Source organism: Dicentrarchus labrax, unplaced genomic scaffold (assembly GCF_905237075.1).
Source record: "Dicentrarchus labrax unplaced genomic scaffold, dlabrax2021, whole genome shotgun sequence".
NCBI classification, from domain to species: Eukaryota; Metazoa; Chordata; class Actinopteri; family Moronidae; genus Dicentrarchus; species Dicentrarchus labrax.
Window position 1 is genome coordinate 34,497,622 of NW_026136719.1, and position 16,536 is coordinate 34,514,157.

Consider the following 16,536-nt stretch of genomic DNA (forward strand, 5'->3'; position numbering starts at 1 on the left):
CTATGGCTCTTGTACCTAGGGCCTGTTCTTGTGCTGCCATGATCAGAGCCTCTGTGCTGTCTCTGTGTGTGTGTGTGTGTGTGTGTGTGTGTGTGTGTGTATACATATACACACATACATACATACAGTGGGTACGGAAAGTATTCAGACCCCTTTAAATTTTTCACTCTTTGTTTCATTGCAGCCATTTGCTAAAATCAAAAAAGTTCATTTTATTTCTCATTAATGTACACTCAGCACCCCATCTTGACAGAAAAAAACAGAAATGTAGAAATTTTTGCAAATTTATTAAAAAAGAAAAACTGAAATATCACATGGTCATAAGTATTCAGACCCTTTGCTCAGTATTGAGTAGAAGCACCCTTTTGAGCTACTACAGCCATGAGTCTTCTTGGGAATGATGCAACAAGTTTTTCACACCTGGATTTGGGGATCCTCTGCCATTCTTCCTTGCAGATCCTCTCCAGTTCTGTCAGGTTGGATGGTGAACATTGGTGGACAGCCATTTTCAGGTCTCTCCAGAGATGCTCAATTGGGTTTAGGTCAGGGCTCTGGCTGGGCCAGTCAAGAATGGTCACAGAGTTGTTCCGAAGCCACTCCTTTGTTATTTTAGCTGTGTGCTTAGGGTTATTGTCTTGTTGGAAGGCCAACCTTCGGCCCAGTCTGAGGTCCTGAGCACTCTGGAAGAGGTTTTCTTCCAGGATATCTCTGTACTTGGCCGCATTCATCTTTCCTTCAATTGCAACCAGTCGTCCTGTCCCTGCAGCTGAAAAACATCCCCATAGCCTGATGCTGCCACCACCATGTTTCACTGTTGGGATTGTATTGGGCAGGTGATGAGCAGTGCCTGGTTTTCTCCACACATACCGCTTAGAATTAACGCCAAAAAGTTCAATCTTGGTCTCATCAGACCAGAGAATCTTATTTCTCATAGTCTGGGAGTCCTTCATGTGTTTTTTGGCAAACTCTATGCAGGCTTTCATGTGTCTTGCACTGAGGAGAGGCTTCCGTCGGGCCACTCTGCCATAAAGCCCCGACTGGTGCAGGGCTGCAGTGATAGTTGACTTTGTGGAACTTTCTCCCATCTCCCTACTGCATCTCTGGAGCTCAGCCACAGTGATCTTTGGGTTCTTCTTTACCTCTCTCACCAAGGCTCTTCTCCCACGATTGCTCAGTTTGGCTGGACGGCCAGGTCTAGGAAGAGTTCTGGTCGTCCCAAACTTCTTCCATTTAAGGATTATGGAGGCCACTGTGCTCTTAGGAACCTTGAGTGCTGCAGAAATTCTTTTGTAACCTTGGCCAGATCTGTGCCTTGCCACAATTCTGTCTCTGAGCTCCTTGGGCAGTTCCTTCGACCTCATGATTCTCATTTGCTCTGACATGCACTGTGAGCTGTAAGGTCTTATATAGACAGGTGTGTGCCTTTCCTAATCAAGTCCAATCAGTTTAATTAAACACAGCTAGACTCCAATGAAGGAGCAGGACCATCTCAAGGAGGATCAGAAGAAATGGACAGCATGTGAGTTAAATATGAGTGTCACAGCAAAGGGTCTGAATACTTATGACCATGTGATATTTCAGTTTTTCTTTTTTAATAAATTTGCAAAAATTTCTACATTTCTGTTTTTTTCTGTCAAGATGGGGTGCTGAGTGTACATTAATGAGAAATAAAATGAACTTTTTTGATTTTAGCAAATGGCTGCAATGAAACAAAGAGTGAAAATTTTAAAGGGGTCTGAATACTTTCCGTACCCACTGTGTGTATATATATATATATATATATATATATATAGTCACATCTTAAATTAGCATGCTAATATTAGCAAAACTAGCTTACTACCAAGCTATTCTACATTAATCATAAGCTAGTTAGTAAGATAGTGCTTTGCTCTGTAGCAACGCACTATTTAACTACCTAGCTATTTACATCAATCGATTGCAAGCTAGTTACATCTGAAAGCTAATGTTAGAAAAACACAAGCTAATTAGCAATTGTTATTGGAGCAGAACAAAAAGGGGTGGGACTTAGGAAGGGTCAGTTCCAACCATGACCAATGTATTTTTAGTTTTATATATGGTTTTATATTTGTGCCATTGACTGTATGATGTGAACCAACTACATACAAATACAAAGAATGCAACTAAGCATTCGGGCTGTATTTGTGCTTGTCTGTTTCCTCTATGGTACTGTACTGGACTGTGAGGTTGTGGGCGTTGGTGTGGAGTGCCAGTGTCAGGAATGCATAGATGTATGATGTCTCCTTGTTGTTTTGAATCCTCCAGAGTGCATCCGTCAGAAGGCGAATGCAGAGCCCAGCTCTCCCAAAATGTGCTGTGCAATGTGATCAACACTGTGAGTGGCAACACAACAACTCCAAGGTTTCAGTTCATATCAGGCCTGTAAATGCCCAGAACTGAGCCCATGAAAAACCTTTGTATTGTCCATGACTTGTTTATACATTCACACATTGAATATACTGTGATTGGTCTGCATTTGGTTCACAGAGCATTTATTCTCTTTTGGGGTTAGGGAAAATGATGGTTATAAATATCTGCTGTCAATGTAATATAACAGTTTGGTTTTATTTTTTCAATGCATGCAGTGAACACTTGCTAACACCATTCATACTGTACTGTATCTCTGTCCACAAAGGGCTTTTTTAGCACACTATGACTACCTGTCATTCAGGTAATATAATGTAATGCTTTCTCTTGCAATGTCTCTCAAACTTCTTCTTCCTTCAAACTGTATTGAGTGATGTAGGAAAAGTAAGGCTCCAAAACACTCAGAAGCACATTGTTATGGCTACTAGATGTTACAGTAGCAAACAGTCACCCACTGTTCACCACCGCTGTACACCACATCTGACAGACACTAAACAAGTGCAAATTTGATCACTGGAGTGTTTTTGCAGTCTGTGTTTTTCCTGCTCCATAGGGAAAAATGAACACAGTCACTTGGAAGGTGATCAGAGGCAGACTCGAGAAACTTTTTCAATGACTTTAAAAAAATATGTATATATTTACACAGTGCAACACATAGTACTAGGGATGTCCGATAATATCAGCCCTCCTTTATTATCAGCCGATATTCACTAATAAGTGTAATATCGGGAATTATCGGTATCAGGTCTTTATAACCGATGTTTGTTCTGTAGGCTTCAGCATTTCCGAGCCTGCATGAACGCAGCATGGGACGTTTACCGGCGCGCGCTAGATGACGTATAACAACAACAACTACACACTAGACTGGTTGGTTGCTAACCGTGGCTAACAAGCAAACAATTTAAAACTGAATGATTTTAATATTAACACAAAATAAGTGCAATGCACCTTAAATATTTGACCCTGCTATGAGCTGTTCCTTAACCAAACTAACAATTGGCTTAGAATTTACATTAGCACTCCTTCAGGTGCATAATACTATTAAACACACTAACCAAAGCTAGCTCTTTGTCAGCAATTAGCGCGTAGCTAGCGATTAGCGCTAGCACTCTTTTCAGTATTAATACAATGAAAGTTGAAGTTGTTCTCTTATTTTGCACAGACAGTGTTTACATTTGGAAAGCCATGTTGCATTTATGTATGCATCCAGTGGGGCATCACAATAAAATTAGGCATAATGTGTTAATTCCACAATAGGAGATATCTTATGTTGTTACCTAACAGTTTTGGTGTAAAAAGCCTGCATATATCGGTATCGGGTGATATCGGTATCGGAAATTGAGAGTCGGACAATATCGGAATATCGGATATTGGCAGAAAAGCCAATATCGAGCATCCCTACATAGTACACCTGTAACGAGAGAAAGACAAACAAACAACTAAATGGCAGACCTGGCTTAATTGAGGAAAATGAAATCAATTTAATTGTGATTTCACCGCAACACAAGCATCTGGTAATGTTCCACTTAGGATAGATCAGTTAAGAAACATTTTTTTAACTGCGCTTTTGTGTCCACTCATGTCCTTACATTGACTCTATAAGCCACTGGTTCCCAAACCAGAGGTCAGCTAACTTTATGGGGGGTCACAAGGCCTTCTTGACTTTAAGGGGTAGAAGAAAACTTATAAGAAAGAAAGTAAGTAAGTATATAGACAGTAGGCCTGAATCTCAGCATTTCATTAATTTCTTTGAAGAAAACTAAACGGAACTTCTTAAGTAATTTTGATTATTTAAGATTTAAACTTTTCATAGGATAAGGGCACAGTGAAGAGCTGAACACAAGCTGTATTCGTCGAGCCTTCAGTGTCTGGTAAACAGCCTCGTCCTGCATTAGAAAACACAGAGAAAACACTGAATTTGTATGTGTACAAGTATGTGTGATTGTTAAAAATACATAATACTGGGAATAATATAGTTTAAATATTTTAACATTGTGCCGTCCTTCATGACAGAATCTACAAACAGATGTTATGTAGCTCATCGATCTGATGAATACATTATCTAAAATTATATACATGAAATAATTTTATTTTATTATTTTTAAACAATACAACATCACCATAGCAACATATGGTCATGTGTGTTTCGTCGTGCCGTCATGCCCTTCTGACTTGACTGTTTGTTTGTTTTCCTGTTGTCTGCAAGTTTCTTTTTAGTTTCTGTTTTATAGGAAGTCATTTTTGTTTCACATTAGAAATATTTTCTAATGCTCTTTTTTTTGCTCTGTTCATTTTATGCCATTTTTATGACATTGCAATATTTTACATTTTATGAAAATGGATCCATATGTATTTATTTCATAATGTCTTTATTATTGATCTAATATTGAACATTTCATTCCATACTAAACGTTGGAACATACCCACCTTAGATGATCTGTGGATGCTGTTTTAAACAAGAGCCAGCCGTGTAAGCTTACCTTTGTTTAAGTTTCCCACTGTTCTATTATGTCTCTGTGTGTTTGTCTTTTATTGTGAATCATTTTGTAATGTTTGCTCTAGAGCGGTGCTATATACACAAACTTACACTCACTTTTGCTCACCAACAGCCACGCACTGCGGCAGCTCTCACAAACATGAACACACCAAATGGTAAATGGACCTTTACTTGTATAGCGACTTTCTAGTCTTCCGACCACTCAAAGCGCTTTTACACTACGTGCCACATTCACCCTTTCACACACATTCACTCAAAGTCCATCAAACAGAAACTAACATTCATACACATTCACACACCGATGCACAGCATCGGGAGCAATTTGGGGTTCAGTATCTTGCTCAGGGATACTTTGACATGTGGCGGGAGGAGCCAGGCATTGAACCATTCTGATTAGAGGACGATCCGCTCTTCCTCTGAGCCACAGCCGCCCATCTAAGACAGCTATGATTGCATCATATGACCACAGAAGCACATTGACATTCACAAATAAGCTTACCAGCATCTTTGTAATTAGTCTTGTTGATGGTTTATGTGCAGTGATGTTTAAACTGCTGTGGTTATACACAGCAGTCTTCAGGCTCTGCACTCTCTGTATCGTGGCCTTATAAGTCTATTTAGTCAGTTTAACATAATTATCTAAAGCACAACTGGACTGGAAAAGACTCAGTGATAATAACATAACAATAAGATGCTGCAGTGCTAAGCCTTGGTTTAACTTGAACCTATTGTCCTTACTACAGTTGTGCATGCATGCTATAAACTGTCTAAATGTTTTAAGTTCAATAGAGCAAAAAATAATAGTCGCAATAAATCGCATAAGGTCCTATCCAGAGCCAGTGTTTGGTTTGTCTGTTCTGGGCTACTGTAGAAACATGGCTGTTCAGCATGGCAGATTCTGTAGAAGAGGACCCGCTCCCTCTGTAGAAACTGCTCATTCTAAAAGGTAATGAAAACACAATTCCTATATTCAGGTGATTATACACTAATGAAAACATACCTATGAATATTAGATTCTATTTCTGACAATAGATCCTCCTCATTGTTACACACTGAACTTTAAGTGACCACTAGATGAATTTGAGGTGTCACAGGACGGAAAAGCAGACTAATACTTTCGTGTAGTTTTTTTAGGTTTTCCTTTACCTTTGCTTTATTTTCTTGTGAACTACTGAATCATTTTACGTGTTTTGTGTTCACCTGTACCTGCTTGTTATTGTTTATGAATCCACTGGATTGAAGCACCAAACAGAGTCGTCCATGTTAAATGATTTGTACAGGAATCAGACGTCTGTACCGCACCATGGATTTGATGTTTTTTATGCATTTTTGTCTTCTTAGCTTTGAATGCTAGGTTTCCCTTATGTCACAGGAAAGCACAGTGTTTGGGAGGGCTGTAGAGATTATACATGTATTTCCATTTCTACTTAACCGTCTTTTTGGGCCACTCAAGATGCATTTTAATTCTAGGTGTAAAAAAGGTTGATGGTTTATTAAAAAATTGCTGTTTTTGCATGAAGTGAATATATATAATCTCTTCCTAAGTACATTCACAAAGTAATAACACCAGTTTTTGTAATGATTTATATGACTAATTGTTTTATAGAACTCTACTGTATTGTGGTATGCCATTGTACTGCTGAATTTGAACCTGAACACACCTTGTTGAATGATCATTACTGGTTTACAAAATATAAATGATCAAGAGAAAAATTTGCATGTTAAGACTTTTGTTGTCAAGCAGCGAGTTCTAGCTCACAGTAGGTAGGAGGCTATAATAGAAGTTGTTTGCATGAGTTCCTGTGCAGAAAGTCACCCTGGCTGCTCCTTGATCTCCTCAGATAAGTGATTATTGTATAAAGATACATTTTTTCAACATGAATGCAATAACTTTTTATTCTGTGTCAGTGCACATTTCTGTTGTATAATTAATGTATACACTTTCAATGCTACTATTTACATGTTGATAAGATCAATAAAAACTCCACTTTAAAAGTCCACATTGCAGTCTTTTCCTACAAATTTGAACCATCAGCTCCATTCACCGACGACAAACAATAACTAAATCTACTGTTGATGGCATTCAAGCCATTCAAGCCAACTCAAACATGCTCATTCCAGGTAGCTGGTAATGCAGCCTTGCACAGGTTCTGTAGCGTTATTTTGGACCCTCAGACTCTCTCTTCATTAACCAATTTATCACTTAAACATGTTTTGTTATTGTTGTTTGTAAAATGAATGAACACTGATATAGATGAATATTACATTTCTTTGTCCGTTAATGGTTTTTTTATTGCTCAATGCTTCAAAGAGACTTGCGCTTGCAGATCTTTGTTTATCAAACTATTTTTCCATTTTCCATCATACACGTAAATACATGGAAGGGAAAATAATTACATTCACATCACCTCAACAACTATTTTCATATGTAAAATCATCACTGAAGGCATTAATATAGGTGAATACACTGGTGCCAGGATCAAGCAGAGAATAAGACTTTTTATCCCCTCACTTTCCGGTGTTATGGTAAATGGTAAATGTACTTGTATAGCGCCTTTCTAGTCTTCCGACCACTCAAAGCGCTTTTACACTACGTGCCACATTCACCCTTTCACACACATTCACTCAGTGATGGCAAAGTCCATCGAACAGAAACTAACATTCATACACACTCACACACCGATGCACGGCATCAGGAGCAATTTGGGGTTCAGTATCTTGCTCAAGGATACTTCGACATGTGGCAATAGGAGCCAAGTTCAATTCCAAGTTCAGTTTATTAACTCAATTTGTAACATTTAAAAAAGACTGCTCAGTCTGTGTGATTCTCTAAACAGAGAAAAAAGTGCAAATGATTCACTGGGATGTGCATTTTTATAGACTTAACACAGTAACATTCAAAACTTTTTTTAACTGTAAACATTGGTCACTTGTCAGCTTCATCAGCTTATTCCTTTTCAAAAAGGTATATGACTTTTTAACATTTGGGGTTTTTTTGTGCAAAATTTGCAACAATATTGCTTATATTTAACGTTTGTCTGTTAGATGTTCTGTGAGTTGTTCTTGGAGGTCGTCTGAAATGTCAAATATACGTCTCCCGACCGTGTCACTGGAGAGAGAGAAAGTATTCAGTGTCTCAGCACTTTTCTCACCTATGATTGTGACCATGTCCAATGCTGCCGGAGTATTAGCTCCTCTGCTATTGTGTGATGGTTTTTTGCACCTTGCGATGTGGCGGTGTTGTACGGCGTTTTTATTTACTGATGCCGCGCTCACTAAATGACCGGCCTGTTGGCGATACTCATCGAATATCGGATGAAAAAAGTCCAGTGGCTTATTGACATAACTGGGGTGTAAGGTCTCCAGGTGCCGTCTTAATTTGTTTGGTTTCATGCTGTCTGCTGCCAGAGTTTTTAAACATTAAACACACACAGGTCTTTCCTCATTTCCGACTGTATTCACTGTAAACCCAGGGCTATGTAGGCTATTTCCTGGTCTTATTAAGTTTATGCCGGTTACCGTTACTTGCTGTTCTTGCCTCTGACGCCTCCTCCGTTTTTCTTTTTACTCCTGTCAGAAACTTCTCCATCTCTCCTCCTCCGTCAGTCACCCCTGCCTGTCGCACCCCCCCGACACCTCACTGTTTGAGAAGTACTGACTTAGACGTAACTCCTCCAGCCCGCCATAGCATTATTATTGACATTACACCCGCCATGACAATAATAACAAAGCTACTCTTGAATATAAAAGCAGACTATAATTACCAAATAAATTACCAAATTAACGCATTAACTATCTCGTGTGTAACACAGTAGATATTACTGATTGCTTGGACCAGACTCTAGGTTCAAAGGAGCAGTTTGTAACTAGACCTCAGTAATAACAGACCACAGACCAAGAAGTAAGTTTGAACTGCCGGCTTATTTATATAGAAGAGTTAATAGTGGACATACACTGTTGGCACCAAATCACACACATCATATATAAAAAAAACATACGCTCAATTTCTTGGAAATATTTTACATTAATAATGCACAGATCTCAGGAGATGTGTTATTCCTCCTATTTGAATTAAATCTAGTTGAGTTCAAAATAATTTTCAACTTAGGGTCCTTTAAGTTGTTTTTTAGTCCCTCATTTCCTCATTGAGTTAACTCAGCTTTAAAGGAGTCATATTATTCCCCTTTTTCAGGTTCATAATTGTATTTTGTGGCTCTCCTACAATAGGTTTAGATGTTTTAATGTTCAAAAAACACATTATTTTTCTCATACTGCCTATAGCTGAGCACCTCTTTTCAGCCTCTGTCTGAATCGCTAGGTTTTAGCGCCTGTCTCTTTAAGACCCCCCTCCCGAAAAGCCCAGTCTGCTCTGATTGGTCGGCATTATGACGTGGCTCACGCGGATGACGCTCCGGCCCCTCCCCTTCGTTGCCGGCAGGTAGCTCCTCAGTGCTACTGAGATTAGCTTCATTTCTACCGTCAATATTAATTCAATAACTGCTTCTAAAGCAAAAACTTCACCAGCGGACATGTTAGAGCGGGAGTCTGACCTGAAATCACAGAGAAATGAACAACATCAACAATCAGGATTACAGCTTTCTGTGACGTTTTCCTCAGGTAAATACTGATATATTAATTATATATTAACCTCTATCTATCACATAATGTTAGTGTTTATACCTTAACTATGAGAACCAACATTGTGTTTTATGCTTGTCTTTCCAGGTACAGCAGTGAGCAGTGACCTACAGTCTACACAGCCCAGTGAAGTTAAACATATTATACATTACATAATATTAACAACATTAGTCAAGCAGTTGTTTCTAGTGAAGAAACAGCCAGTAAATGTACCAAAGTAATCAGAGTAATAGTATAATGATTACTGTAAGCTCCCATCTGTTATATTCTTTATACACATTAGTTTACTGAGACCATGGAAACAGAAACCTGGAATACTTTATCCTGTACAACATGTCAACATAACTGAAGGAATTACTCATCTAATAAAGCAACTTGTTCATGTGGTTTAAAAACTGCTAAGTAACCAACAGTTAACTGTACTGTATCCATATTTCATAGTCTGATATTTGAACTTAAAAGTATTATTACCAAAGTTAACCTTCAGATATTTGTAAAAGCCGCAATTATGTTTAAACCCCATTAAAAATACTGTATACTGAATATTCTATCATTTATATTATATACTGTATTATGATGTCATTTATCTTCCAACATAATAAAGTTTGAATGTGAGACAGTAATGTATTGTGTTACAGGTTTAAATTTCACATTTTCATATTGATAGATGTTACACGAACCAGGTTTTCAACTCTTGTACATCCAGGAAATCTTCATAAAACCTCTGTGAAATAACATGTTATTTATATAAAACCACACTTATTACTGAATTTAAAAATGACCAAAACTCTTCTTAAAAGTAAAACACTTTATTTATGTTTCATTCATATTCCAGTTACACATGTTGTAAGTAACAAAGCTATAACTTTTATGTAAACTGTGCAGACCGTGTCCTTCATCAAGGTATCTTAGGTTTCTAGTATACTGAAGTGTGAGCTGGTAATGGAGCTCTGCTGTCAGTGTTCATCTTGATGTGTCTTCCTTTGGATACCCAGACTGTCCTGATGCTGCAGCTGTCTCTGTCCTCTGATGGGTCCAGGAACACCTGAGCTTCATCAGGTCACCTGTAAGATATGGCTGATTCAGTGTTACTTGTAAGGCAGCATATAATATACAGTATAATATAATATACAGTATAATATAATATACAGTATAATATAATACAGTATAATATAATATACAGTATAATATAATATACAGTATAATATAATACAAGTACAACAGCTCATTGTGGCTCAAAGTAGTCCTAAGTTATAAAATAAAATAATAAAGCAGTGTCTCTGGTGGTTCCTTGTTGCAGCTAACTGTAGTGATGTGTTGTTGAAACAGTCTGAGGTTACCAACACAATGTCTATCTAATGGCAGCAGATACACACACACAGGACATTTACTGACTGTAACTGATGTTGTGACAAGTTCTCGGTGCAATAACAGACATTTAGCAGTGAGCCTCAGTGTTGTTTAATATACAATAGGAGATGATACTAGTATGTTACACTGGACCTGCCCTTATATCTTCAGTAATACCAGTACTGCAATAACGCTAAATAAATGGATCAGGAAACTTTTATTAGTCGGTTTGACTCCACATAAAGCCTAGTGAGCATCGAAGTTACACAATATTACTAAACTAATGAATCCCTGCAGTTTGACTATTTCTCTCTCACAGTAGCTCTATCGTTAACTCCGGTGCACGTAGATCAAGTTAATTTACACACGTAACACACACACACACACACACACACACACACACACACACACACACACACACCTGAACGAAGCAGAGAAACAACAAAGCTAGTGCTAGCTGAGATAACGTTAGCACGTCAGTATAAAGTTACACAATAATCATCATAACTCACTCTCTGTATTCTGTTAGCTTCTAAGGAGGCTTGATCACAGTCTGACTATTTCTCTCTCACGGTAGCTCTATCTTTACCTCCGGTACATTTACACACACACACACACACACACACACCTGGCTCCAGAATAACAAAGCTAGCGCTAGCTCAGCGAGCTAGCAGCTGATGAGCAGCTACAGTTTGTTCACTCGGAGGTTTTCTGCTCTTTCTAACAGCGACACAAACATATTACTGACTGAGCACTTTAACTCAATACAGACCAACATAAAGACAATTACCCCCGACACAAAACACACAACAGCATAAACTTATAATAAACTTTGTGTGAATCTCTATAAAAAATATCAGCAGGGGAGAATATGGAGACATCTGCACCAGCTGGCTTAATAAATGAACTTCACCTTATAAGTTTCATGTTCATCTTGCACACATTTAACAAACATTTAACAAACAATAACAAACATTTAACAAACATTTAACAAACAATAACAAATATTTAACAAACATTTAACAAACAATAACTACGTTAGCATCACTGAGGCTCCTGCAGCTAACAACGGTTAGCATGTTCTAGCGGTACACGAACAATGAAAAACAGCATCAATTCTTAAAAATACTTACAGTGACTTCCTCTGCCGTCTCTCCACAGACAGTTGGTACAATCCACAGTGACTTCCTCTGCCGTCTCTCCACAGACAGTTGGTACAATCCACAGTGACTTCCTCTGCCGTCTCTCCACAGACAGTTGGTACAATCCACAGTTAATGGCGGAGCTCCGATAGTCAACAGGAAGTAAAGAGAGGTGGGTGGCAACAGGCAGAGCATGTGACGTCACAAACTACACACTTCTGAACCTGCGTGATTTATCTCCTATATTCTGACTGAGGCAGCTCACAAAAACATGACTGAGTCATTTTTTTTCACCCTTTGCCTGCTGATAGGCCCTCCAGAGTCCCAAATGTACATAATCGAATGATTAAAGAGTTGGTTTTGCATAATATAATTGCATAATTAATAATTGCATAATTATTAATTGCATAATTAATAATTGCATAATGAAGTTTCCATTTTATCTTCGTAAGGCCTATCTTAAGAGTTTTTGTCTCACCTTCTCTTTAGTTCACTTAACCAATAGGTTTTTGGTTTACAAAAGAAAAAAAACCATTTGTATCACCAATTCGGCAAAATAATGGAAATTACAATACCACAAAATACAGATTTGGAACACAACTTCACAAATCAGCAATGACCTACAACTTAATCTCACAACTCTAAATTAGTCCCTTTGTTAAGTCCTTTAAGAGTCCAGATGAGCTTCACTGCACACTGCAGCAAAATAATAAAGTTTCAGTCCTACCACGATTCAGGTGAACGAATCAGTGTTTCTGAATATATGTTGGTCTTGTGGAAACAGATCCGTATCCGACGCAGTTTCTCCTACGGGTGTTGCGATATTCTATGATTTATACTCTATATATTTACCTGTATGATTATTAACTAGAATAGAAATATGTTTACTTGTGCTTACATTGATTATGCTTACATTGATAAAGGGCTGTTAAGGGAGTACTAATAACAGAAATAAAGTAATGAATATTAGATGTTTGTATGATGTGTTATAGAATTGAAACTTACTAATGAATATGAATAGCAGACACAGTATAAGGGAGAAGAGTGTGGGTAGTTGCAGATATAACATGACATTCTTTGGGAGAGATAGCGGGGAACACGGCAAGGTCAGTATCAGGAGCTCCTAAAAACAATAATAGAACCCAGGACCGCCATCTTCTTTCCCCGCTCCACCTGCATAAACACCAAGCAGCTCCTCACGACAAAAAACCTGGCCTGTTTCACAACAGGGCAATACACATTCACACAGTTTAGTCTTATATCTTCAACAAAATTACCCGAGGAGGACTAGCACCTAAACACAGGCTAAATGTTAAATTAAATCAGAACCGCACCATAAAATGGCGGCGGCGTTCGTCTCCATTCACCAACAAGGCTCAACTTGACCATGCCTATTGCACGTAGATATTTTCTTACACAAATAAACCCACAAAATACACAACATAATTCACATTTTCTTAGTTTAGCTGCTGGCACGTTATGCTTTTCACTCACCAAATCCTTGTTCAAAGCAACAAAAACAGAATCCAGCGATGTGGACCAAAAAGCAACAAAAAATGGAAAAGAATTTAGGTTTTACAGTCTTTTTTTCACTCTTTTATCTCAGTCTCTCCTCACTCGGTTTTCGGACTTCTCTGTTGTTTTACTTCTCACGGTCTACTGCTCTCACTCTGTTTTTTCTCTCTCTCCAGCAGGCGGCGCTAGAATCACTCTGATTGGCTGTTACCGCTGCACTTATTAAAGGAGTAGCACACAAAATAAACTAACAAAAATGACTTACTTAATGCCTAATGTTATTTATTTGACTGCTTCACATTTATTGTTTGTTTACCCTTTTATTGGTTTTCAGGTAATATTAACCTGGGTTACCTTGGCCACGCGTTATAATCTCATGGCCACGAGATAGTTAATGCATGGCCACGCATTTTTAACATTTTTTTTATCCAATGTCACCAGGGGGGCTCCGTACAAAGCCATTTCATTGAAAGTTATATAAAATTAGCTATTGACCTCTAGGATAATCACAGCCTCATGAAACAATAAACCACAAACTAGAGAGCGGGGGTGTCCAGAAGATGGATGGCTTTCCTACATATATTGACACCACTGATATACTATATTGTAGTTGTACAAAACTGTAAGCTAGGCTGATATTGAAAGGAATTTGACATGACTGAATGCACCCCCACCTTCCAAACTCATTGTGGCAGCACTGGGTGAACGTTAAATTGGTTCTGTGTTCTTTGTTATAGTTTTCATTGTCTTGCTCAATATTTCATACAATGCATGCAAATTATGGAGCCAGAACGGTGACTTTAAAATTTGGCATCCAAAAAAAAAAAATTGGCATTGAAAACAAAACCAGTACTGAAAAAGGAAACATTGGCATTGAAACATTTGTATTGAAAACAGTTGTATTGGCATTGAAACAAGTATTGGCACTGAAAAAAGAAACTAATTAAAATGCGTGTAACTAACATAGACACAACACAATACATTATATGCATACTGAAATCCTTGTATTATATTATTTCATTTAACCTTTATTTAACCAGGTAAAATCCCATTGAGATTAAGAACATATTTGTTGTTATATGAACATAGCCAATGCATATAAAAATAGTCAATTAGTGAACAGAAACATTTATTTTATAGGGGAAAGAAACAGAAAAAGCTGTGTGTGGGCGCATGTGGAGCCTTTGCTCTATTATTTTACACTCTTACATCAGTAGGAGCCCAACCTAACTCACTCTTGGTGTTTTGCGTTAATCTGGTGGTGGTGGCCTGGGATGGGACTCTATTTTCCATTTATCATAACAAAAGAAAAAAAATCGAAATATAAAAAAGTAGGGCTGTCAAAATAACGCGTTAATTTCGATTAATTAATTTGAGAAAAAATAACGGATTAAAAAAAATAACGCAGATTAATCGATTCTGTATTGGCCTTTGATCCGGAGCCGTTCTAGTCAGTCACCACCATTAGACTGTACAATGAAGGAGGGAGACGCGAACGCGCTGCCTGGATCAATGATTGGATCATTGACTTATAAAAAACGGCCTGATGGAAGTGTTGATAAAAAGAAAGTCCTCTGCAATGTCTGCAGCAAGGAATATGCATATCGTCAACTCTAAAGTACCACATCAATGCAAATGCATCTACGAACTAGCACGTCCCGTGATACCAACTCTAGCAGTCAACCTCATCCTCAACCCACACTGAGCAAACACTGAAACGTAAACTTAGCAAATCTGTATGTGACCGACTGAGCAATTCCCTCCCTAAATGGAGCGCAATGTCCTGCAGGCCACCAGGCGGACACCAGGCATTACGCCGATGCCTTGTGGCGGAGGGATGGGGAGTTCAACAAAAGATCACCACAGTCGGCACAGACAGCGCCCGAAACATGATTGCTGCCGCGAGAAAGCTTCCATATGAGCACATGCCTTGTGTTGCTCATATGTTACAGAGAAGCATCACTGTTGGCCTCGCAGACAGTGGGTTTTGTGACGCATTGGCAAAGTGTCGTAAGATAGTGGGACATTTTAAACATAGCCCTGCCAATACAGAGGAGCTCCCCCAGCAGCAAAATCAACTTGGGCAACTGACAGAAAGTCTGATTCATTCCCACAAGATGGAACTCGTCACTCGCCATTATCTCTCGTCTCCTGAAGAACCAGGAGGCTATCAAGGCTACACTGAGCAGACAGAAGCACAAGCTGACAATGTTGACTACATCTGAGTGGGACAAACTTCAGAGGCTGGAAACCATCCTTGAACCATGCAGGTAAAAGCTTACACACACACACACACGTCTTTTTTTATTTACTGTGAAGAAATGTACTGTAGGCTAGTCTAATACTATGGCACTGATTTAATAAATGTACTGTGTGCATCTCTTATCATCCGCTGCAGATATGTGACTGAGCTCCTTGGAGGTGAGACTGATGTTTCTTGCTCTGTGGTGTTGCCTGCTCTCTGCCACCTGTACCGCACAATGGAAGTCTACACTGGAAAATTCAAGACTGCCTTTAAAAAGGACCTGTCTGAACGGCAAGCAAACCCCAACAATGGATGGCTCAACATAGCTTCAGCACAGGACCCACGCTTCAAGGACTTGAAGTATCTTCAAAAAGGAGACAGAGAAGAGGTGTGGACCAGCCTTCAGGTACTGCTGTGAAATAAACCCAGTACGTTTACCCCAGAGCCTGCAGAAGAGCCACCGAGAAAGAGAAGCCTCCTGCTCTTTGCTTCAGACACAGACTCAGATGATGACACAGTGGAATCAAGCAAGGCTCTGAACCACTACAAAGCAGAGCCCAACATTAGCATGGAGGAATGCCCGCTGCAGTGGTGGACAACTCATGCAGGAGCCCATCAACAGCTGTCTGTCCTGGCTCGCAAATATCTGGCTGCCCCTGCCAGTTCTGTCCCCTGTGAGAGACTTTTTTCACTTGCAAGGTAACATAAAAAAAAAAGAGGGCAGCCTTGAGCTCTGAGAATGTAGAGAAGCTAGTTAGTCTCAG

At 38.9% G+C, this 16,536-nt stretch overlaps 2 protein-coding genes and 1 long non-coding RNA gene across 6 annotated transcripts in view; 2 read left to right on the forward strand and 1 right to left on the reverse strand.

The window, feature by feature from the left end:
- The window catches only part of ankdd1a (ankyrin repeat and death domain containing 1A), a 22,134-nt gene extending 15,254 nt beyond the window's left edge, over window positions 1-6,880 (forward strand). For all 4 annotated transcript variants that reach the window (XM_051380021.1, XM_051380024.1, XM_051380022.1 and 1 more), the window contains one exon: window positions 2,284-6,880. In XM_051380021.1, coding sequence (XP_051235981.1) covers window positions 2,284-2,345 — 62 coding nt within the window. In that variant the 3' untranslated portion in view covers window positions 2,346-6,880. The remainder of the gene's footprint in view (window positions 1-2,283) is intronic.
- Window positions 6,881-10,310: 3,430 nt separating this feature from the next.
- LOC127352022 (uncharacterized) lies at window positions 10,311-12,138 on the reverse strand. The gene is made up of 2 exons (XR_007881013.1): window positions 12,004-12,138; window positions 10,311-10,584 (listed from the first exon to the last, which is right to left on the reverse strand). It is a non-coding gene; the product is annotated as an uncharacterized LOC127352022 (long non-coding RNA).
- Window positions 12,139-15,728: 3,590 nt separating this feature from the next.
- On the forward strand, window positions 15,729-16,205 carry LOC127352016 (E3 SUMO-protein ligase ZBED1-like). The gene is made up of 2 exons (XM_051380098.1): window positions 15,729-15,797; window positions 15,926-16,205. Exons 1-2 carry the CDS (start codon window positions 15,736-15,738, stop codon window positions 16,188-16,190), a joined length of 327 nt encoding a protein of 108 aa, XP_051236058.1. The 5' UTR covers window positions 15,729-15,735; the 3' UTR covers window positions 16,191-16,205.
- The last annotated feature ends 331 nt before the right edge of the window (window positions 16,206-16,536 follow it).

Coding starts and splice junctions, on each gene's coding strand:
- LOC127352016 (XM_051380098.1), top strand. CDS start 15,736: ATGTTGACTACATCTGAGTGGGACAAACTTCAGAGGCTGGAAACCATC. Junction 15,798..15,925: donor ACCATCCTTGAACCATGCAG/GTAAAAGCTTAC, acceptor CATCCGCTGCAG/ATATGTGACTGAGCTCCTTG.